The 24922-nt window shown below is 40.0% G+C and overlaps 1 protein-coding gene across 6 annotated transcripts in view; it reads right to left on the bottom strand.

Moving 5' to 3' along the window:
• kiaa0586 (KIAA0586 ortholog) overlaps window positions 1-24922 on the bottom strand; it is a 91323-nt gene that overhangs the window by 11481 nt on the left and 54920 nt on the right. For 5 of the 6 annotated variants that reach the window (XM_053237400.1, XM_053237404.1, XM_053237403.1 and 2 more), the window contains exons 20-31: window positions 20295-20387; window positions 18214-18398; window positions 17313-17425; window positions 15828-16006; window positions 15476-15650; window positions 15182-15353; window positions 12526-12782; window positions 12221-12297; window positions 11284-11409; window positions 10788-10968; window positions 9350-9486; window positions 8881-8956 (exon numbers count right to left, since the gene is read on the bottom strand). In XM_053237400.1, coding sequence (XP_053093375.1) covers window positions 8881-8956; window positions 9350-9486; window positions 10788-10968; window positions 11284-11409; window positions 12221-12297; window positions 12526-12782; window positions 15182-15353; window positions 15476-15650; window positions 15828-16006; window positions 17313-17425; window positions 18214-18398; window positions 20295-20387 — 1771 coding nt within the window. The remainder of the gene's footprint in view (window positions 1-8880; window positions 8957-9349; window positions 9487-10787; window positions 10969-11283; window positions 11410-12220; window positions 12298-12525; window positions 12783-15181; window positions 15354-15475; window positions 15651-15827; window positions 16007-17312; window positions 17426-18213; window positions 18399-20294; window positions 20388-24922) is intronic. The other variant, XM_053237402.1, reaches the window with a different exon arrangement.

The following is a 24922-nucleotide window of genomic DNA, read 5'->3' as shown; positions in this document are numbered from 1 at the left end:
GAGGACTTTGTGCTTTCCAGTTTCACTGTATCATGATAAGCTGTGTTTTTTTATCTTATTAATTTCAAGAAAGAGAAAAAAGAGAGGCTGATGAGGGAAAAACTAAAGACGCATGAGATTACTGTGGATGGTACCACTTAGAACCATGAAGATGGCTTTGGACTGCAATTGCTAAGATAGCTTTAGGACTGCAATTTGCCACAAACAGTTTTGCACTCAAGTCTCAATCAGTGAACAGTTTGATAACTTCAACAAAACAGACTGCATGTTAAAACTATAATGAATTTCCTGGTTACACAATTGCACTTTTTGTCCATGTAGTACACAGTTATAGAAGGGAATTTTTTTTTCACTATCCTTTGTCACCCAGATGAGGATGGCTTCCCTTTTGAGTCTGGTTCCTCTCAAGGTTTCTTTCTCATATCATCTAAGGGAGTTTTTCCTTGTCATCATCGCCTCTGGCTTGCTATTGGGCCTTAAATTAGGGATAAATTTATAATTTTAAAATTTATATCCTGAATTTACATATTTCTGTAAAGATGCTTTGTGTCAATGTAAATTATTAAAAGGGCTATACAAATAAAATTGAATTGAATTGAATCTAATGTAAATGATAATCACAACTAACTTGTCACGGGCCTCCACAACATTAAATGTAACTATAAATGGTTATAAAGTATGACGTAAAGTGTACACACCTCTGTTAAAATGGCAGGTTTTTGTGATGTAAAAAATGAAACCAAGATAAATCTTGTCAGAGCTTTTTTCACCCTCAATATGAAATTACAATGTATAAAAATTAAGTGAAAACAATCAGAAACATTTTAGGGAAAAATAGGAAAAATAACCTGGTTGCATAAGTGTGCACACACTTTTATAATTGGGATGTGGCTTTGTTCAGAATGAACCGATCAAATCAACCAAAATCTCATGTTCAAAAGTCATTATCATACAGCTGTCATCAGTGAAATTATTCTGATTAACTCCAAATAAAGACCATCTGTTTCTGTAGGATTTTGTCGACATCATCTTGGTTTCATCTGACTTCTGAAGCCATGGTCTGCAAAGAGCTTACAAAGCCTGTACAGAGTCCCATTGTCGAAAGGTATCAATCAGGACAGAGGTAAAAATTTTCCAAAACATTTGATTTACCATGGAAAAACCTGCCATTTTAACAGGAGTGTGTAGATTTTTTATATCCACTGTATTATTCATTATTAAAATAAAACTTGTAACAGGTGGCAAATCACTGTGGTATAAAAGGAATAAAACACTTTGGAACTTGCAATTATTGGAAAATAATCAACCTTGGGGTGGTAACAGCTCTCTGCCTTTTCCTATAACAGCATGGTCCACCATGGTTGATTCCTTCCATAATGGATTGTGATAGTAATGAATAGCTAGAGCTGGCTTTCATGGCATATTGCTGCGTATTGTACCTGGTGCAGTAAATGACAGGCTTCCTATTCATACGTTCGGTCACATACCGTGGCATATTTATTAATTTATATGTTTCAACTCGTATGGTGTTTTATTTAAAATTATTGTGCCTAAGGAACAGAAATGCTTGAAAGAAACCTTGTTTTCATACTTTCTTCCTAAACTGCAATAAATTACAGAGATTTCAATGTTGACCAAAGAAATTCTGATTATCATTTACATTATCATTCTGCAGCTCTATTTAGAAATAATTAATTCATATATTCAGTGATTTTCCCTTTTTAAAAAACGAAAGCCAAAACTTAAGGGAGCCCACACTGCGCTGTCAGGAAGCATGATGCACATCTGTCAACATATGTAGGCAGAAGGTCTCTAGTCTCAGTGCAGCTCAACTTCAAACATATCTCAGGGCACAACCTCTCCAACCGTGGGCTGACTGTAACAGGAGATCTTCCATTAAAGCTGCACTTCTCCACCTGGGACATCAGAGCCAGGACCTTCTGGCGTGTGGCTTAGCACGACAGCCTGGCTCTGCACATCAAAGCCTCCTGCTCGAAGGATAAATCTCTGCCTCTCTCTGGGTGAAGAGGACTCAGGGTGACGGGGTGAAGGCTATCCAAAATCTCATCCACACTCCAAATATGATATTAGTTTCAGAGGATATCCCTCTCTCCTTCCTCCTTTCCATATGTCATTCAGTGCAGGGGGCTTATCTCTACATCTAATGAAACAGAGACATCTCTTTAAACAGGATGCAACAATAAAGAGTTAAGGGATGATGAATATTATACATCCCAGTGGTCCGAACATCCATCCTTTCAAATCTATGCACTGATTCATAAATAAGTATTACTTGGTGTTAACAATGCAGAAAAATGGTACACATGATCTTGCACGAACTCAAAAAGACAAATGCGGACATAAAAATGGAAACTAGCTATTAAACTGTAAAAAAAAAAAAAAAAAAAAGAAAAGAAATAAAGGCTTGATTCAGCAATTAATATTACATGCTTTTCATTTGATGGAATGTAATTCTCACGTTTTTTTGTGGTTCTGCTTAAGCCATTAAAATGTACGGTCACTCCTTGCAAGTAAGTGTGGCTGCTATTTGCCTTAAAGTCTCTGAGGACCATGCTTATAAAACATCAAACGTGCAGAATTCCTAACAGACACAACAAAATATATGTGGTCTGGAAGAGTAATGTTGAATGCCTGATGCTTGAGTCTTCATACTCTTAGCCCTCTGCAGCTGTTCAGAAATAGATGGGGCACTACAGCTGGGTAGGCTGACATCAGCTTCTCACGGATCTTCATCTTACAACAAATGTCTGTCCTAGGCTTGTTAAAATCAACACAACAGAAAAAAGAACTTGTAGTGAACTAGCTGTTGAATACAAAAGTTAATATACAATACGAAGACATCAGTAGAGGAAAGAGACAGCACCTCCTTCCTGCCATGAGATGCTTGTTAAAATCCTGACCTAGATACGTTTGGATCTGGTGTTACTTCTCTAAAAATGTTCTCACTGAACATGATCTAGCCAACAAAGCCAACAGCCAACAAAACCCTAGCATGTATGTTAACTCTGATGACCTATAGTTGTGCTGGTGGGTTTGGTGTATATTTGAACCTCAATTAAAACATATTTTATAAGGTATGCTAAGATTTTCATTAAACATCTCAGAAGTAACTTTTCAGAGTTTTATTGCCTTATAGCCCAACAGCTAGCCTTCTGAAGAGTCTGAAGTGGCTAAACTGCTCTGGTCAGTGTCCTCCTGCTGACCTGAATGACTAAAGTGAAGTGTGCAAAATCACTCTGTAACCATCTGTGACAGCATCTGTGATAATAAACATGAACTTGACCAAGCTTCATTCTATACACATTACACAAAAAAGCATGCACACACACACACACACACACACACACACAGTCACACCTCAGTGTACATAGTACTTAAAATCCTGTCAAAGCAAGCATTTAACAAGATAATAATCTGTGGAGAAGGCACTCCTGGTCTACAACAGAGGCGGAATGACAAACAAGATTTGAAAGATCACTCTTCTTTTTCAGAGAGTAAGTTACAGTTAACAGGTGTGGGCATAGACTGAAAACCGAACTTGGGAAAACGGATCTTAACCATCTGCACTAAATACAACCATCTGCACTAAATACTTGGTGTACAGTTTATTGTCGAACTTGATCACTTTATGCCTCTGGGTGATTTTGAACAATAGTGTATAGCTGTTTCATCTTATGCCATGGGTTTTTTAGGTCAGCATAAAGACCAATAGACTTTCATAGCACTTCCTGGTAAAATACTGATTATTATAATTTCAGACACATTTTTATTTAATGCTTTTTTTTCATCTGTAAAAAAACTGTCCTCTATCATTATTTTCATCTTAACCTTGTTGAACCTGTAGTATGTAAGTTTTCTGCAATACTGCTGTGCTAATCATTATTGCTGCTTATTATATAAAAGCCGCAAAACACAAATGAAACTAGAGTAACATTTTCCAGAAAATTCAAAATGTGTTTAGGAGCATTTGCAGGGTAAAATGCAGGTCAAGTATACTGTGTACAATTGCACTGGGGAGAAAACATGACATGCAGCCAGAACTAAGAACGAAGGGTTGGATGTTCCAGCCATTTTTTTTTTATGTCTATGGATTTTTCCCAAAACGGACCAAAGAAAATATTTTCTCAACACACAGCAGTCAGTAGTAAATCCAGATAAGCCTGTGTTTGTCCACTGTTGTGCTTAGCATGAGAAGACGTTTCTCGCCATTTTCTCTGTTGTTTTAAGTGAATGGCCTCCAGTGGACACGCTTCTCTGGCTTTGAGAGCAAGCAGCAATCTGAAGTCATAACAAATAACAAAGAAAACATTTCATGACACATGGATAATAAAAGTTCCATGTTGCCCTCCTTTTTTTTTTTTTTTTTTTACATAATATTTAGAGTTGAAAGCAAAGTGAGGCTCTGTCTGGATAAAACTGGATTGTTTATTCTGTGTGTTATTTCAGAAGTTTTGAACCATAAATTCAAATACTGGTGCTGGTTGTGGAATGGGTGAGTGTTTGCCAGAAAGGAAAGATGGAGGCCAGCTTTGTTTACTTTGTCTGGTGGGGTTGATTATTGTTCCTTTATTTCCTGCTTGAATAAGAAAACAAAGCAGAATCTTAGATTTAACTTTAGGCTTTGTCTCATCCTGTCTACAGAGCACCAGGGTCCCAGGCAGCGCTGACAAACATGCGCCATTACTGTGAACAGCTCTGTGCAGAATGCGCCACAAGGGAACATGCCACGTTTGTACTACAAGCATTTCAAGCATGGATCCAATTAAGAGATTACACTAAACATTTAATCACTGTAACAAAGTGCTTGTGATGTTGATCAACAGTACATTACTGGACTATATATCTGTATTGAGTCAAAAGTACAGTGCTTCATCGCTAGATTCATGTATACAAACCAAAAATATAATTAAATCTTGGCCAGCAGCCCTAAGAAGAGTTGTTTAAAAAAGTACTGAAGTTGTGCATCTTTCAACACAAACTGAAGAACAGGCATCCAGTCTGGACTGTGTAAATAATCCTCTCTCATCTTTGTTTAAAAGGACCTCCATGAGAGAAGCCTGGTGCTGGGAGACACTGCGTCAGCTTGGGCTTTGGCCCCCTTTGTTTGTGCAGGACTGCTGCTGACGAAGAAACATGAGAGCTCTTCTCACTGCTGGTGCTGAGTAAAAACATTCAGAACTGACTCTTCTATCAAACCATCTTAATGTTAGAGGACTTTGAGCATGCTAGAATGGCCAACAGCTTTTGCTTCAGGTTTAGAGGAAGTTAAAATTTCAAGCATATGCAAAAACTGTACCCTGAAGCCACAGCTAGTGACATGTACATATGCATAATTTTACCTAAGTAATGCAATCTGTAACATTATCTAGGAACACAAAGCAAATGGAATTTGCCATATGTAAATCAAGCTTAAGTAAAAGCAGCTCTAGTCACGCTATTGTAAGAGTGAAGAGCCTGAAGAAGTGACATCGGGCCTGAGCATTGGCGCATTAAGTACTGTGTCAGCAGAAGAAGCACTGCCGTGACACAGTACATCAAACTCATCAGCAACGCTGGCATTAACAGAGCACTTGCAAAGCTCAACTGACTGTGAAAACTTTTTATCCGTGTGGCCCTGAAGTGGTAACTGTTGATCTGTGTATAAGCCTGCACATACATGTGTGTTTGTACCAATACACCCCCCTTCCTGTTCCTCACACTAGGTCCATATTTCACTCCTTCACACAGAGCAGCCCTGTGTTCCACTGATTCCTATTCGGGCCCCAATTTCCCATTTACAGACCATAAAATTTTATTTTTACATTTCAATACATGTGAGTGTATACAAATCATCTAAGAGATCATGCAGTAAAATTTCAGCTGAATTTCCTAAATAAAGCAACTACCAGTGGAATAAATGTGAAATGGTACAGAACAATATTATTTCAGAAAATTATTTCTGAAATCTGCTGTCTGACATTGCCTTAAGCTAATATTAATTTATTAACCCTGTAACAAAGCTGATTTCTCCAGCCTGTAAGCACACCCAGACTACCAGCTCCAGACCCCCGTTATATAAGCACCTTTAATTTACTTTTTCTCCCCGATGTCACGGCTTCAACTAAACTAGTCCGGCTGAACAGAGAGACCATTCTATGCGTTCCCGCTCTCCGAGTGGTAAATAGAGAGATAGCTATCTGAGAGCGCAGCTGGGTGACGGGCACACACTGGCCGAATCATGTCTGCATTGATTCAAGCACATGGTAGCACACTGTAGCCTTTCTTACAGAACACAATCGACCTATCTGTAGAAAAAGCAGAGGAGCTGATTGCTGGCACAGAGGGCTTGATTGTCAGACAAGATTTTGTATGGACTGGGTGCATGACTAAACAGGTTCAAACCCGTGTATTTACAGTATGCAACAGGACCGTGTATTTTCAAGGAATCAGGCTATTTACTGTACAGTAAATAAAAAACATATGCCCCAACATATGCAATGTTTGTTATGGAAAACATAATGCAAATGATCTGGCATAATAGTGTAGCTCCTTGGGATACTATATATAGCACTGGTCATGGTTATCCTCACTGCCTGTCCAGAGCATTAGGATAATTGAGTAGAAATCTAATAAAAAGCCTAACAATAGCACTGTTTGTCCCGTTCACACTCGCTTTAGTGCAAAGAGGTGCTCCCTCACTCTCACATGACACTGGAGGAGAGAGAGAACAGCACAGCGTCCGGGTTAATTCAAAAATAAATGGAGGCATTGAAATGCAGGTGGAAGCCTGGTCTTCCTGCTCTTTTCACTGGTGCGTCAAATTACACTGACAGAAAAAAAAGGGGAGGAAAAAAAATCCTCAGCGCCAGTGCAACACACAGAACGCTTTCACATTCAGACAGCCTGCTGTATAGTTACTTTCTGATTTGGTCACGACCGCCGTGCCACCAGTATACAATGAACATCACTAACTCCAGTAAAATAAATATTCAGAAAAATGAAAGCACATTTGGTGTGCTAAATGTCAGACCCATGAGAGGGTTTGGTGGATAGACCAGCACTAAGGAAACAGAGGAAGTCATGCTGGTGGAGGACTGGAGCAGGAGAGGATGGGGAGAGGGGAATTCAAAACACATAAGAGACAGTGAAGTAAGTTTCAAAAAATAAGAAGTAGGAAAGTATAAAAGAATGAAAGTAGACATTTTGGATTTGAGCCTATACCTGAAATGTATTTTAGTAAAGCACGAGCCTCTTAACTCGCTACCTGCATAGAGGCCCTGCCTAAGTACAAGAAGCTCGATTCAGAACTTTACCATCAAGCTCTCTCTCTCTTTTTCTCTCTCTCCCTCTCTCTCTCTCTCTCTCTCTCACACACACACACACACACCATGTGAATATAAGACAAGTATTTATTCACATCTGTTTCCTTGGTCTCTCTATTGCTTCATACTGACTGCCTCCTACACTGCAGTCACCGAGGCACAGCCTGTCTCAGCAGCTGATTTCTAAAAGCTGACTCAAGCAGCTACAAACCAGACTGGTCTCACAGAGCGGAATCTGATCTATGAGTGGACAATCTGCCCCACAGTGACTTCACTGACCTTAGGAATAAGACAAAAGAAAAGCGTGAAAGATACAGTCACACAGACACACTGCCATCTTTAGACTGCATTAAGAACTGCACATTTGGCCTCCTCAGTTTGCCAGGGAGCATAAACTCTACACATGCTTTATAACATGAGAGAGTTGTAAAGTGAAGCCAAAATGTCTCTGATGTTGGCTGGCTGCAGTACAGTTTTTAACCCGCCCATGCATTTATAAGTGAACAGATCACAAGCCAAGCTAATATTTAACAGGTTATAGGTCCAGTCAATTTTTCAGCAGTAGTGTTCAGTCCTAAGTGTTCTCTTCATGCTAACATCCCAATATTTTATTTTTAGACATTACTGAATCTTTATCAGGGCGTGGTTGTTTGAGTGATTGACACGTATGTGGTTTAGCTGACTGAACAGTTTGAAAAGAACAGACAATTTTGCATTATAGATGTATAAACAGTTTCTTTTTCTGTAATCTGACATAATATCACTGTTTTCACATGATATTTGTGTACTTATCAGTTTGGCTTTAAATTATTTGATGATTGAGATTACACATAGAAAATTGCAAGAGCATGCACATTCCTGGCATGAAAAGGCGTGCCTGTAATGAACATGGGTGTGCTTCAGGCACCCTCTATCCTACTTCTCAAGACTACTGCTCAGACTCTGGCTCTAATTTTTATCTATTGCTCAAAGGTGCATCGGATGCTGCTTTTTAATTTACCTATCAGTGGAGCCATGTTGTCCACCGTGTACACAGTACACAACTTGCAGCTTGTATATATACATACAAAAAAACTATAAAAGAGCTAAAAGGTCTCTTTTTGGTTACTAAGGTTAAGTTTAGGGTTAGATTTATGTGTAGACATTGCATTAATTAGCCACGTTAATAAATGCATCAATAGAAAGCCCTCGTAAGGATAGTAAGACAAACGTGTGTTTGTGTGTGTGCGCACGTATGTGAGTTGGGTTGTCATGTGGAATGTATCCACGTAAATTTCATGGAACATGTTCCACTGTAATCATCTGTGCAAATTATACACGTTCACATTCTTAAGTACGCACCACTTCACAACTGCCCATCAAATATAGATCCATTTATAGGATTTACTTTTAGGTCTAATAATATGCCATAATGGACATAATTGTGGTGTACGGTAAAACCGCACGATATTTAACTGGAACAATAGCACGAGGTAAAAGTTTCCAGCTTTTCTAGAATAAAGTGGATCAGCTGAACCTGACGTCCATGACATGCACACAGAGTGAGTGAAGGGTATACCTGGCTCCTCTGTGCTTTTGTATTGCTTCACCAGTATTGGCGTCGGTCTGTGTACTAAAGGTCGAGTCTCAGCAGCCTATAAAAGACAGGTTACAATAAAAGATGATGTAAGCAGAGGGGATAGAGACATACAATATGTTCAAAATTGTATTATTAAATGTTCAGAATTTAGACAAGAACAAAAAATTGTGTAAGATAATGCTGTTTTAGTTATGCCCTCGTGGGTATTCCATATATGCAGTTAACCAGCAAGCATAGCTTAATGAGTGCCATGAGTACATGGCTAGAGGTCACAATTAATAAACAACTGAAAATTCATTTTTCAAAACGTCATCTTTAAAAATGAAGAATAATCTTTACAGTAAACAGTGATGGCACTCCTCAGTCTAGGACAATTCAAACTAGCTACAGATAAAAACATGTAATGGAAATCTGGCACAGGGCCATGAATAGAAAAAGAGGTACACGCCTGTTGGTGTGTGTAGACTCCTGGCTGAAGGGAAGATGCAGTAAACGAGTGAAGAACATGTGGAGACTCTGTGTGCTCTGCTGATAGGGAGACGTTAACTGACAGCCCACCATTCTTAGCTACTGCACCTTTTTCACCTAGTTTCCATAGAAACACCAACACAGAAACACAAAGGGAGAAATTAATGAAAAGCCCAACAGCATACATTCCTAATGAAATAAGAAGGAATTTCAAGAGACATGACACATGGCTACCAACCACAGCAGACTGAAATGTTATAAATATTTATATTTATCTAAAAAAAAATCTAATAGAAATAATATCAATAATATATTATATATAAAAATAAATAAATGATAAACATACAACTCTGAGTTAACCATGTAGCCCAAAGCCAGTCTTCTACTCATACACGAGAGGCACTGCTAGACAGAGCATATGTTTATAGTGTCTTAAATGTAAGTTTGGCAGTAATTTTTTGTCATGTAGCACATGCTTAGACTGGATCCAGAGCCTCAGCTGCCAGAGTCAAGAAAAAAAAATAGCTTTAAATTCTTTCTCAGTCAATAACGCCGTCTTGTCTGTGCTCCTCGAGTATGAGTATGTTTTTTCTGCTTTGGTCTCTAAGCAACATTGAGGCTCTTTTTACCATGAGCAGCCTCAGTGTAAGGTAAATATTGGTTTAGGCCAACACAGGAAGAACATAGAAATCCACCATGAGGGTCTGTTGCACTGCACTCATAGCTCACAGTGTTGGTCCCAGCACTTATGCACAGAGCTCAGAAATACTCTTAGCATCAAAGCAAAACATATATAAACACACAAAGACTAGTACACAGCGCATGAAGAAGGCAAATCTCAAACTGAGATTTTAGATAGAAGGTTACAACTTCATTTCATTATTTCTAGTTAATGAAAAAGGTCTAGTTGGATGTTATGAAAGTAACATTAGCAGAAAGTACACATAGATGAAAGTTAGCCAACTTTTACACAGGCTTTGGGAGGATGCTGGGAGCAAAAGCAGAGCTCTTTTCCTCTGTGCTCCCCCAGTCTGCATCCTGATGAACTATCCAGAAATGCTGGCTTCCCCATGTGCTCTCCACACACACACATATACACACACACTGCACAAACATCGCCATTCCCTCTCTGCATATAACTGGTTTAGTGTGAGCCATGCCTCAATAGATCCAGGCCCCGTGAGGGCCACATACACATGGCAGTGGTAAGAGGCCACCCAGAGGCCACAAACTATACAAACTGTATCTTGGTGGCAGGAATAACAACATTAAAAATGAGAGAACCATTTTACAGGTCTGTGTGCGGTAAGCCACACACAGACTGCTTTCATAACCCCTCTTATACTCAAAATTAGAATATGTCGGAGAGCGCTGTGTTCTGATAAGTTTGATGTGTGTATCTGTGTGTGCATGTGTACCTGTGTGCTGAGATGGTGATTGCCCAGGTGAACTCAGCGTAGCGTGGGGTGACTGCTCTGCAGAGATAGAGTGATGCTGCGGGATGAGAGAGTGTCCCATCACCACTCTCTCCTGTGCTTCAGTCAGAACCGGCCGCTGCCCCTCGCTCACCTCCCCACTGCTCTCCTCATCCCACCACCTCTGCCCAAACATAATCACCCTACTGTTACTGCACAGCACACCTTCCACTTCATTTTACAGCCCCATTTTCCAAGGGAGCTTGAATTTAACTCTGTTACGCTAGTGACCCCTACTGGCAAGTGAGAGCACTGTTACAAATAAAAAATACAAGAAAAACCTATGTGATGTGTAAGGAAGATCAGTTGATCAAATTCTCATGTCTAAAATGAAATACATTCACACCATGCAGAGTTCAGATCACATAAGCAGATAAAATTGGTCATAAATCTTCAAGCTTTTTTCTGCTGACAGAAGAGAAAGATACAATAATCATACCTTTGGTTGCTGTGATTGGCTGACTGGACCCTGCTCCATCCGAGCCAGCAGTGAAAGGACTGGGTCATGGTGGGCAGAAACAAGCGGCCTTCTCATCACCTCACCCTCACTTGGAGGATCATAATCCTGACAACCACAATGAAGTCACTGATCACCATAATTACTATGTGCATAATAAGAACAGATAAAGATCATTTTATAACAATTTTAAAATAAGTTAATTCACAAAAACTACATATCTGACAGTTTTCTGTTAAGATTTAAAAACAACATATTGTAACCTAAAATATGTTTTCGAAAAGTAGTTTTTAATTTAAAAAAACTCTATATGATAATATACAATGCAATCATCCTTAGATTTTAATACTATTGGGTGAATTTATTGTTATTGCAATATTGTTAAAAATGATAAAATTTTATACTATTAATTTATCAGTAACAAAAGTAGTACTATTCACACATACCCCACATTTAGCAATTAAAGTAGTTACTGATATACTGTATACTTCCTGTATTAAAAATTAAATCATGGTATAAAGGCTTCGTTGCATGATCATTTTTTGCATAATCCCATTTTCACAGAAATGTCAGTGCTATTTGCTGTTAACTGCTGTTCAAACAAATTATTGCTGGTAATAATGATGACTGTCAGTATTTTTTAAGTTTTGTAAAAGTTATGTTTATTAGTACATACAACAATAGTGTGATGGCTAACTCTTTAAGAATAAAACCTTATTTTCAGACAAATTTCAAACCTTGTCTCTTGTAACCCTCTTACCTATATGTGAATATTCTAAACAAAATAATTATATTAAAAATAAGAATATACCTGGCAGCGAATAAGCATGGCAGGATTTTTCTGTGAGAATCAGGATATACTGTATGAACATACACTATCACAAAGAGGGTCTCATGGCTCTAGCAGTTAGATATTCACCATATCTTGGACTCCATGCAGGGAGCTGTTGAAGCTTGTCATTAAGTTCTGCAAAGTGAAGCCCTCCTCCGCCAAAGCTGCAGAGAAAATACACGAAACATGTTCTTTGAAACTCAAAGATAGGAATAGGCAGAGCTAGTGTGTAAAGGGGTATACTGCTTCCAGCAATGACTCATAATGTCAGTAGTTCAATAGACAGTGTGTACTGATGTGAAATGAATCTGAATCATGCACCTAGATGGACCCTTGTGGTGTGTGTGTGTGTGTGTTTGTTGAATGTAAATCACTGACAGGCTGCCGAGTACCTCTGACTGCAGCCATCTGGCCGCAGCTGAGGAGCAGCTCTCCCTCAGAGATGTGTCTGGCTGCAGTCTCTGTCTCTGTCTCTGTGATGGAGGTGCTGGAGAGTGAGCTGTTCTCCTTCACAGACGGAGACTCTGGAGGAGCAGGTTCAGTATGCTCTACTACAGCAGTTGGAGGATTCTGTGGTTTGGGGGGAACTGGAGAGAATGGATGGATGATTGCCTCTTCCTCCTCCTCATGGGCTACTGACAGTACACTGCTGAGGGAAGGGAGTGCAAACGAGAGATAGGTGGGGAATTACACAATATGCAGATATGTTCCCCTCAAATAGCAATTTAAAGAAAATAAAGACTTAATAGTGTATTATGCATACTAAAAAACAATATCGAGTGGCCCAATCTAACTGGGTTAAATGCTAATACCACTCTTTCTTACACAGAAGGATTTGGAGTTGTTCATTGCACCGTGAAGTGAAAAATAATCAGAAACATTTTAGGGAAAATAGGAAAAATAAAAAAGTTATAATAAACTTGTTGCATAAGTAAGTATCTCAAAAGTCATTATCATACAGCTGTCATCAATGAAATTATTCTGATTAATCCCAAATAAAGACCAGGTTTTTCTGTAGGATTTTCTTGACATCTTCTTGGTTTCATCTGACTGCTGAAGCCACGGTCTGCAAAGAGCTTACAAAGCCTGAACATGGTATTCTCCACTGTTGCTATTGCTGTAAGTGTTTAATCTTAGCACTATCATCGCGTGGAAACTGACGCCCACACCCCACTTCCAGAGAAGTCAGGAGTAGTGCTATGTAATGGGACATGGATACACTTACATGACTGAATATAGATTTATTTATATTCTGAAGAGTTACTGTACCATACTGACCTGTAAAAAAGCACTAAAATGCCTACGACATCATCTTAGAGGTTCACTGAATACTTACATGTTTTAGCTTCAATTTTTAGTTGCTTAGATGTCTACTATTTCAAGATCTGTATCAACTGGGCTTCCCAGAATAGTGGTGCATTATAAAGATCAGGCTGAACTGATCCAAAACAAGATTCTTAAAACCTTTTTCATATTTGGACTGAATACTTAAGTCTGCATGCAGGAACAACTATGGGGTCCTCTGAGGGAAGGCGCATCATGACAGGTTTGCTGCCACATGGACACAGTTCTTTCTGATCTGTGGATTGACTGTACAATTTTATACACTCTAAACACTTTTAAACACTTTATTAGGAACACCTGTACACCTACTCATTCATGCAATTATCTAATTAGCCAATCGTGTGGCAGCAGTGCAATGCATAAAACCATATAGATATGGGCCAGCAGCTTCGGATAATGTTCACATCAACCATCAGAAGGGAGAAAAATGTCATCTCTGTGATTTTGACTGTGGCATGATTGTCAGTGCCAGGCTGGCTGGTTTGAGTATTTCTATAAATGCTGATCTCCTGGGATTTTCACGCACCACAGTCTCTGGAGTTTACTCAGAATGGTGCAATAAAAAGAAACATCCAGTGAGTGGCACTTCTGCAGATGGAAACACCTCGCTGATGAGAAAGATCAATGGAGAATGGCCAGACTGGTTCAAGCTGACAAAAAGACTACAGTAACTCAGATAACCACTCTGTACAATTGTGGTGAGCAGAAAAGCATCTCAGAAGGCACAACACGTCAAACCTTGAGGCAGATGGACTACAACAGCAGAAGATCACGTCAGGTTCCACTTCTGTCAGCCAAGAACAGAAAGCTGAGGCTGCACTGGGCACAGGGTCACCAAAATTGGACAGTAGAAGTCTGGAAAAATGTATCCTGGTTTGATAAATATCAGTGTATCAAAAGCACACAGCTGGTAGGTCAGAATTTGGCACCAACAGCATGAATCCATGGACCCAACCTTCCTTGTGTCAACAGCCCAGGCTGGTGGAGGTGGTGTAACGGTGTGGGGAATGTTTTCTTGGCACAGTTTGAGCCAGTTAATACCAATCAATCATCACTGGAATGCCACAGCTTATTTGAGTATTGCTGCTGACCATGTGCATCTCTTGAAAGCCAAAATTTTCCCTGAGGGGATGGGTTGAACGGGAGATTCACAGCATGAAAGTGCACTTGAAAAATCTGCAGGAATTGCGTAATGCAATCCTGTTAACATGGACCGGAATCACAAAGGAATATTTCCAACATTTCCAACATCTTGTGGAATCTAATACTAAAAGTATTAGTATAGTGTTCATAATAAAGTGCTCAGTGAGTATACATGTTTCAGGGGTGTGTGCAGTTTTTGCAATATGGGAGAAAAGAGGTACATCCCTGTACAGATCTTCTTGTACATGTTTTTTTTTTTTTTTTTAATGAATGTATTAGTGTTTCTATACTTTTTGCTTGACACTGGCCAATGGGTCAGATGAAGCCCTTGGAAGTAATGTGACAAGTACCTGGATCACTTTTACACACCGTATAGTCAATACCTGACAACAGTTTTAAATGGGATGAGAGATTCATTCCCTGGATTCAAACACTTACTTTCACACTTACTCTTGATGGTAACACCCCTAGTGTTGCTTATTGGTTAACATGCATTCAAGTTGCAAATTTACCATACTGATAGCCAGATAAGTGTAGAGGAACAAGATGAGGAAGACTTACACTGGTAGTGGCTGCTGCTCCTCTCCCTCACTGTGTGGTTTCTCCTCTGTAAGAGGAAGTTCTACATCACCCCATGGATGCTTGTGCAGGTTTGCTGGCTCAGGCATCTCTGTTCTTCGGGGGGATGGAACTGGAGTGCATATAGGTGTTTCCACTGGATCCTTTTCTGGTTCTGAGAGAAGGACAGTGTTTCACTGGGAATGTTCTTACAAAAGTAGACAATAATCATATAAATCAAACATACAGAAGGCTACAAAAAGCCTGAAAATGTGCTTTGAGTAAATATTCTGAGACCTGGTAAAACTGGCTTCTGAGGCTGTGCATGCTGGGAATCTCTGGGTGATTGAGCAGGGGAAGGATGCTCTGAGAGATCTGGAGTGCTGATTGGAGATGGTGCCTCCCTCAGTGCTGGAGGACTCTCTTCCACACTGGGCTCGGGAGTGGGCACTGGTGTCAGAACTGCACTCTCCTGCCAAAGTATTAACAAACCATGAGGACACAGGTGCCTCTGGAAAACTGATAATCATTAAGATCGCATCATCTCATCAACACTGAATCAATTATCACTGATGGGAAAACAAAGAAATTATTTAAGGAATAAAAACTGGGTGTGTTTGTGCACTCTGTTTTGTGTGAACCAGTTTACCTGCGGAATGTGTGTATCCTGTGTTGAAACTGAAGCAGGAGGCTCTCTTGGGCCCTCTCTCTGGCCCAGTGTTAGGGCGATTATGTCAGCCAGCACCTCATTCACATACTGCCGGATGAGCTCCGAGTCCACTGGCATGCCAGGATCCACAACCAGCTGCAGTCCTCCCACTGTCTCCACTAACCCATAGTAAAACACAGAAGAGGCCTCCTAATCACACCCTTAAATGGCTGTGATTTTATTAGAAATGTATCTAGCTTCAGTTCAAGATATTCTGAATTCTGCAGAGATGGTTTGGAGCAGGCAGGGAATATGGTAATATACGATTGTGTGAGACAAATGGTGCCACATAAATCTCCATATCTCAATGTCCAGGGCAGTTTTAGGCCAGTGCCAGGAACTATCAGCATTCTGCTGACAGGCTGACATGTTTGGCTGCTAACAGACCCACTGTGAATTATGCCCAGGCCTGGAATAAAACCATTCCCCATTTCTGACCAATGTCTTTTGATCAAATAGGCCTATTTCACATGTCAGTGGGCCACTAGAGCTCCTGGGCCCTCACCCAGCACAGACCTGGAAGACTTTCACCCCCCCTGTAAAAGCAATTTTTATTTATTGCTAAATAAAAATAACTGCTTAACCATTATGAGGCAACCAATATTATCGGAAATCAATTAAGTTTATAGCAATACTTTATATAATACTGCTAAAGATGGTCAGCATTCAGCATATAAATATTTGCTAAACCTTAACAGCGTAATAATAATTCTAAAACAGCAAGTCAACTTCTATTTTACCTTTATTGTATTTCTACTTTGCATTCATGATCAGTCAGCATTACTATTACACAAAAAGCACAAAAAGCATGTATTGTAATGTAGCACTCTTGGTATGAATGCTTTATTCTGAGATCTTGGAGCACTAGGATGCCCACTTCAGCAGAAGACTCCAGTCAGTCTATGAATGTGCTGACTAGGGCTTGCTGCTTGCAGACTTGTAGCCTCCTCTGCAAATTTGATACATCATTGATCTTTCTATTAAACGAGAGGGGGGGATTAATGAGGTGGGCCGAGAGAGCGTGGGCTGAGTTAAAGTGAGCCAAGTGAAATGGAGGAGAGGAGGAGTACAGGGAATGAGGAAGAGCAATCTTACTTTAATGAGGAAACACCATGTCCCAGTGCTCTGACAGCTTTGACAAATGCACCGCTCACTTCTGCGTAAACTATGAATCAAAATTATGAGACCAAAGAAGGAAAAGCCATGTTATGCATAGTCTCCCCACTCTGCTGGTTTCCACCAGATGTCCTTAATTGTTTTTTTGGCATCCTGAATACAAGCAATACACTGGTTGATGTAACACTGAACCTAAAGGCAGGTGGCAATGTAGGAATTGTACTGACCGTTACTGGTGACCAGAGAATTGCAGCACCGTTATATTCACTATAAAATACCAGGCGTCGATATCTGGGTGACATGATTTACCTGTGGTGTCTGAGGTGACGCTGTCCTCTGGCTCTGATTGGGTGGCTGGGTCTGTATGGGCTGGCTGAGGGAACATCCCACTGACCAACCTTGCCATTAGCTGCTGCTCCACCCTTCATAAGCAAAAAAAACTGTCACTCAACAAATCTCCAACTCCTATATGTTACAGTGTTACAGAATTAGACAGAATTAGGTAGCAGTTCACAAAATTCTGGAGCTGCAAAGAAGGTTGTGTAAATATTGCAGAAGTTGTATCTGTATTAAATAATTTGTAATTTTGTTTATGTTTATAAAATCTGCTTCTAAAGTTTTAAAACATGGTACGTTTTAAAGATAGTTGCCCTTTAATATCAAATTCATGCCAAGCAATCACATTTCATGGTAATCCTGCATGTGCATAATGAATTTGCTGTAATGGCATCAGAACAGCACCCTGTACTATTTGCCTTTGCTCTTCTACAATTATGTACATAATTTCATAATTTTCTATCGTATTTCACATGGTTTCCCTCTCAATGTTTCCTTCTTATGTCATCTCAGAGAGTTTTTTCTTGCCACTGTCGCCTCTGGCATGCTCATTAGGGATCTAAATATACATCCGGATTTCTGTAAAGTCACTTTGTGGCAAAGTCTATTGTTAAATGTGCTATAAACATAAAATAGACTAGAATTGAATAGAACAGAGTTCTATGTCTATGTCTCTTGCACGTGCAAACCAGTGAAGAAAGGGGGTGGGGTGCGGGGAGTGAGGGGGCCGCAGCGACAATTACTATCCATAAAAGGGGTCTTAGACTGAAAATGTTTGAGAACCACTGTGTCAAGGCAATAAGGGCATTTAGTCAAGCTAAACATGACAAGGTTTGATATAGTGCAGTGCATGGTGAGAACTGAAGAACCTCACCAGTCCACAAGTCTGTTCTCCAGGGTCTCTCTGTGCTGGATGGTGGTGAGTATGGGCTGGGTGAGGGGTCTAGGCTGGTTTGGCTGTGTTGGGAAAGTCGGACCATGGTACAGAGCAACTGGAGGAGAGGGCAGTCCATGCAGCTCTATAGGAGAATCAGGAAATTCTCCCTCCATCTCAGGCTCCTAATTTTACAGGAGACCAAGTTAGTTTAACAACACAATACAGTGTCTATATTCTGACTTGTCTTTAAAAAAAGGATATCCATCTCACAGCAATCATCAGTAAGGACATGTACACTTTAGCTGAGAACTGCAAACACATGTTAGACAGCATACACAATCACAGCAGCCATTACTGTCTTAGAAGAATTGGGAAAAGTGGAAATTTGTATTCTGTTATTCTCCTTTCTATTATGTGTGTTAGCACTGAACTCTTTGGTCACTGGTTTGCATTATACACAAATTCCTCTGGCGCAGAGTCAGAGAGCCTTGGGTAAGCCTGGACCAAATGGCTCATTCTCAGTGGCCAGGCTCCAGAAAGAGAGACAGAAAGAGGGTGGACATAATAGAGAAAAAGAGAGAGTGAGAGATTTAGCAAGAAGGAGAGAGAAAAATAAAAAAAAAACTTGGCTGTGTTTGCCAGTCACTGAGTTTCTTTGAAGTTTATGGCTCCATCACAGTCCTAGCCTGCCAGAGTGGAGACACTGGCGGCTTAGAGCAATGACATTTTAGGAGTGGGCATCTGGCCCTGGTTGCTCTTGGAGACAGGGCTTGTTTGATGAGGTCTGGGCTGGAGTGGCTGCGCCCTTTATTTGACAGCTGGGAGAGCTAGAAGACTAAGTGGGAGAAAGAGTGCCAGGCATAATTGGATTTTTATCCTAATTAAAGGCAAATCTCATGCACAGCACTTAAATTCTTTTATAGTCTTCTCTATTTGGTTTGTTTACAGTGCTGGAGCAATAACTATGACCTTAACTGCCATGAAAACAATTTGAGTGGCAGTATAATTCTGACATGATTCAACATTAAATTTTCAATAGCAATACCATTGCTACCAAAAAAAAGCAGCAAAACACATTAAACACACTCAGTCACTAACTTGCTTTCCAGCATTGTTCACAGAGTATTTGGAAACCAAATAGTTGCAAAATACGTACAATACAATATGCAATGACTGTTAGGGAATCAGACACAATTTCAGTAAATCATGATCAGCTTTTAGAAGATACAGTTTAAGTATGCAGTGTTATGCAGTCATTACTGATCAAATGTCCGAGCGCAGACAAATAACATAACTATTCTCTTGTTTCTGAAAAAAAGATACGATTTGTCTCTGCCTGCAGTTTGCTTCTAAAACCAAAAGGGGGCAATGTGGATTAGCCCATGTTATTTCAAGTGTCCTAACCTTCTTTTATTTTCATTATCTACATTCTTCCTCTTCACTAGATACAAAAGCATGTGAGAACAACATGGATCTGCTCTTCTCTCAGTCTAACGACCGCTGTGCTATTTCTGTGCTAACTGCTGCTTGCCCTTGACCGACCTGGAATTGGCCTACAGTGTGATATCCCGAGCAGCTTTCTCTGCTTGTTAGCCATAAATATGGGAGGCTTATGCCTTTGGGTGTATGCTTGACTGAACTGTGATGTGAGACGAATTCTTGAACAGCTAGCGTCTGAGCGGCACTGAACAAAGAGGGTTACGGGCTGTGCACACGCACCACGCCCTTCCAATACCAATCGCCTAAATCGACGTTCTCCAGAGCAGATTTTCTAATCCATTCTGTCAGTATGGGTAATTAATGAAAGCTATGTTCTCTTTCACCCTTTCCCTCTGCAAATCTCATTAACCAAGTGCTAAGCGCTTAATGTTTGATGTTTCTGAGAAGATGGTGTCAAACCAAATGTATATTTGCGTTTTTGTCAACCTCACTTTGCGTATGAATCTCTGTTCTCAAGGCAGGCAGGGTGTTGGAAGCTGTCAGCCCCAAGGCAAGTGAGCAGATGACCTTTGTGGTGTGTGCAGGAGCATGTGCAATCAGGCCAACCTGAAATTGTGTTGTGCTTTAATTCGATTTACCTGGCTGTTGTCTGCCACCTCCAAGAAGTTGGTTCCAGGAAAGCCATCATTCTCCTCAGCCTCATCTTCGAACGCTTGGGCGTCTGCGCCGGTCTGACAGGCAAGAGTGAAGAAAAGAAGGTCAACGAGGCGCACAATGTCAGTAAAAGCCCCGTGCCATTAATAGCCTGAGGGATTATGAGCATATAAGTGTATGAATTATTAAAGATCATGATGACAGTATGAAGCAGGTGATTACAGTTGACCATGCACCATAACACAATACTGTGTGAAATGCAATTATCACACAGCACCTTCCATCTGCATAGGCGTGCACACACACACACACACACACACACACACACACACACAGGCCCTTCAGCATCTCCTGATGCTCTTTCCACCAATCCCTGCAGCCTCTCTTCAGGGCCATGGCGCTGAGTAACGTAGAGCACAATTACTCTTCCCCAGCCTCACTCATTCCTTTCAAGCACATTACATTACATGAGGGGGCGAAAAAAAAATCATGCTCCCTAGGAATCCACTCACACACACACGCACACACACACTCATTGCAGAGGTCATGATCTGTCTTGCTCATGAGCCTCATATGTGAAAGAATCACAAGTCCTTCCCCCAGGGGTCACAAACACTGGCTCTGCCAGCTCGCCTTCGTCGCTATGGTAACCAAGAGAGCTCCTTGATTCATGTTCACTCAGCGTGAGATGGAGCCGAAGGTAAGCAGACACAGACAAGACACTGTGCAGTGCGTCTTGCAGAGGAAAACACATCACAGGTGCACCATATTACAAGCTCTTATGCTTCTAATGATCTTTGGATTAGAACACAGTAAATGTGCAGTTTTATGTCAAAGCATGTTGTGGAGATAGCAAGTTATTTTTGAAACCATGGACCTGTTCCAGTTTAAATAAAATCCATAGAGCCCCTAATATTGTACCACAGATGTTATGAACAAAACTAAGATATTCAAATATTAAGTGTATAAGGTAAATGCGTATGACTGCATGTATTTATTGGAGCCCTTAAACCTTTTCATTGGAGTTACACCGTGTTAAATTGTAGACTTGTAACATTTTATCATCGATAATTTCAACATCACATTTCTTAATTTTGTTAAAAAAGTTGTTTTCATGTTATAGAGCCTTGGTTTAAATCCATTCAATTTAACTGACTAGTTAATTAGGCTTATAACTATAAGAACTATAATTTCGATAGTGGTTGATCGTGATCACATCACTTCTGTGCAATTAGAAAAATATGGACCATGCTTTGAGAACCATGGATGTAGTAAGTAATGATGATGCACATATACAAACAAGAAGCCAGGGTGAAGAGCATTGCACATATGTGTGTGAAACAACACTGAGGGCCTGCTGCAGAAACGACAGCACTGCATATCATCAGCCCCCAACACACACACTTGCAGCAGTAAAATAGGCTGCGAGACACAAGCAGGTCAATAATCAGTCAGTTCACTGCTATTGCAGAAAAGGTAACATATAAACCACTCTCTTTTGCAGTCTCTCACTCCCACATAAACATACAAAAAATAGCATACAGAAAATTCTTTTTCCAAAACACTGATTCACAAATACAACATATATCTAAAGCAAATCCAGCCGCATGGGAATTGTGAAAGCTGCGCCTGAAATAAATTCCAACCCAGTTGCAGTGGGTGCTGCAAAACTAAGCACTCACAGACAAGCCTTCGAGGACACACTCATCTATTTTTCAGCACACTCTGTGTGTGTCATCTTGGCATGTTTAGAGAGGTGTGGTCATATTCAATTCCCTCTGTCAGACAGAACACAGGCCAGAGAAAAGCAAGAGCAAGAGAGCTTTTGGTTTGAAAGCATGTGGAAGAATCAAAGCCTGTTTGTGTGTGTGTGTGTGTGTGTGTGTGTGTGTGTGTGTGTGTGTGAGTGACTAGGAGACTGCGTAAGTGTGTGTGTGCTCATGAGTGCTTGTGAGGCTGAGGAGTGCCAGGCCGATGAGTCATTGGCAGCTTGATGCAAAGAAAGACAGACAGTAATGGAGAAAGTTGGGAGAAACGAGGACAACCGAGCTGTAACTGTGCTCTCAGCAGACTAACACGCCTCCTCAGGGGGTGAGGATCATACTATCACAGTCTTCACTATCTCCGCTAGCCAAGGCTACAAACAGCACATCTGGAAGAAAGACATAGTGACCCCTGCATTCAGCATTCAGCAAGCTACACTCAGATCCAGTGAATGAAGTGAAAGGAGAGGGGAAATAATACATCAATCTAAGGTTGCTGAAAATAAAGATTAAAAAGTAACAAGTTCTTTTTGGGATCCTCAAAAATAGCACAAAAGGTGTGCACAAAATGAAAACTTCAAACAGAATAAAATGAAACTATTAACACAGATTCAACGGAAGAAAGGAAAGGTGAAAATGATTCAATTTTGAATTAATTCACAGTTATTTTTACTGAAATTACTGGGATCATTTAGGTGAATACTGACTAGTGTAGAAGTGTTTTCAGTTTTGAATTTTTTTTGTATAAAGCCATTTAAGGCTGAAATCAGATCAAAAATTAAGCAGGCTTCCAACTTCATCTTTAGACTATTCAGATTTTAATCTAAACTATATTTAGATTCATATTAGACTTTGATCAGTCAGATTTAAGTAATATCTGATGTAATTACAGTCTTATGTATAAATTAATAATAGTACAGTCTTATACAATAATATACAGTGGGGTCCAAAAGTCTGATTTTCCTCATGCCTAATCTCTTCTATTGAAGCATGTGTTAGGATGACACTCCAATGGATTTGATCTATGGATGTGATCTATGGAAATGGATCATAAGGTTTTGCACAAACTTGTGGAGTCCATGGCAGATCAAATGCACACGGTCATTAAAGAAAAAAGGGACATATCAAATGCTAACAAACTACTGACATTTATCTAAATATTTCAAAGATTCTACTCTTCACTCAAGTTGCTGCCAATAACATAATTTGTAATGACATTTGTTGTATTAAATTAGAAAAGAATGCAAAATAGAAGCATTTTCACTAGTGGTCTCAGACTTTTGGACCCCACTGTATATATGAGAATATGGAAAGCATCGACATAAAAATCTGAAAGAAGTCTAGTATATTATCAATATATTGCTACATGAACACTGCTAGTAGTAATTATCACAGTAATCACTGCTACTTTGTTTTAATCTAACAATATGGCTTCCACTCTCTTTATTCAAAGATTATAAAATAGCACTTGATCCAGCACATTCTATTATGTTGCATTTTATTCATTTATATTTTTATATGCTACGCGTGCTCACAATTTAATGGAGCCACATCAAGATCATGAAATCGTAATGTGTGTGTGTGTGTGTGTGTGTGTGTGATGTAGGCTATTTCATCTGCTTTTATTTTGCTGTTTTTATCTAAGGTCAGAATCTTATGTAAGTGAGACACACCTCTGTTAGGTTAACTCCACCCTGTGTGTGTGTGTAACTCTTCTGAATAGTGCTTATGTTCGTAGTTATGTCTGAGGGCTGAATACCTGTGTGCACAATTTTGGTATTAAGGGCATGTAACTCAACTCTGAATACAGCCCTTAGACCCTAAACTACATTACATGCATTTTAACATAAGGATCCCTCGTACACTATTATGGTTATTAATGCTAATGTTGCTATTTTTTTATATGAGATCTTTTTATTGTTATTTTATTTGAATGATATTTATTACTACTGTACTTACTATACTTGCTATAAGCATCGATGACACTGATAATGTTTTTGATTATTTAAGGGTAAATCAGGGCTGTAAAAAAATATAACACACTCTGACCAGATGTGAGTTTGATCTTACAGATATGCCAAGGGTTACACTGGAACATTAAAAACTGATGGTGGAAATTGCATTTGTTCGTTTTATGACAAAATTTGACCGTGAGCAACGTTGGTGAAATCCCACTATCTAGTGTCACCCAGAAGAGGCTGCGGTCCCTTTTTGTGTCTGGTTCCACTGCAGGTTTCTCATGTTGCCTTTAGGAGTTTTTCTTGCCACTGCCTCTAGCTTCCTCATTATGATTCTGCAGCATATTTCTGTAAAGCTGTTCTGTGACCATGACTCTTGTTAACAGCATTATACAGTTTACATTGAACTGAGTTGAGCAAAAACCTGACTCCACCGCACTCACTGATTCAGATGTTGATGCATCATTCATAAGAGGGGTATGATGACCTTTAAAATATCACCCTGAGCCATCAAAAGTGCAAGAACATGAGCAGAGGGTGCAGAGAGTTTACCGCCAGTCACTCATTTCCAAAGCTCTTGCAGTACCTGAGCATCGCTGTAAAGAGCTTCGGGAACATTAGTGTTTCCAAAGCAGACCTCATTCACCAGCAAGCTACACTGATGCTTCTTCCTCTCAGCACTCCTGCTCCAAATCGGCTAACCAACAACCCTGCTGAGCCGCATGCGTTGCCTAGCAACCGGATGTGAACAGGCAAGGACTGAGATTGCTGGAGTGTGAGCAGCCAAGATGTGGCGGAGCAATGCAGCCATGCCGCCCTGAAACACTTCATCATCAGCTCACACGCAGACTTATATGGCAGGCTTGGTATAAATGGCAGGTCAACGATAAA

This window comes from Pangasianodon hypophthalmus, chromosome 10 (genome assembly GCF_027358585.1).
Source record: "Pangasianodon hypophthalmus isolate fPanHyp1 chromosome 10, fPanHyp1.pri, whole genome shotgun sequence".
Taxonomy (NCBI): domain Eukaryota; kingdom Metazoa; phylum Chordata; class Actinopteri; order Siluriformes; family Pangasiidae; genus Pangasianodon; species Pangasianodon hypophthalmus.
Note: the sequence above shows the minus strand (reverse complement) of the source record. Positions and strands in the feature narration are given on the sequence as shown.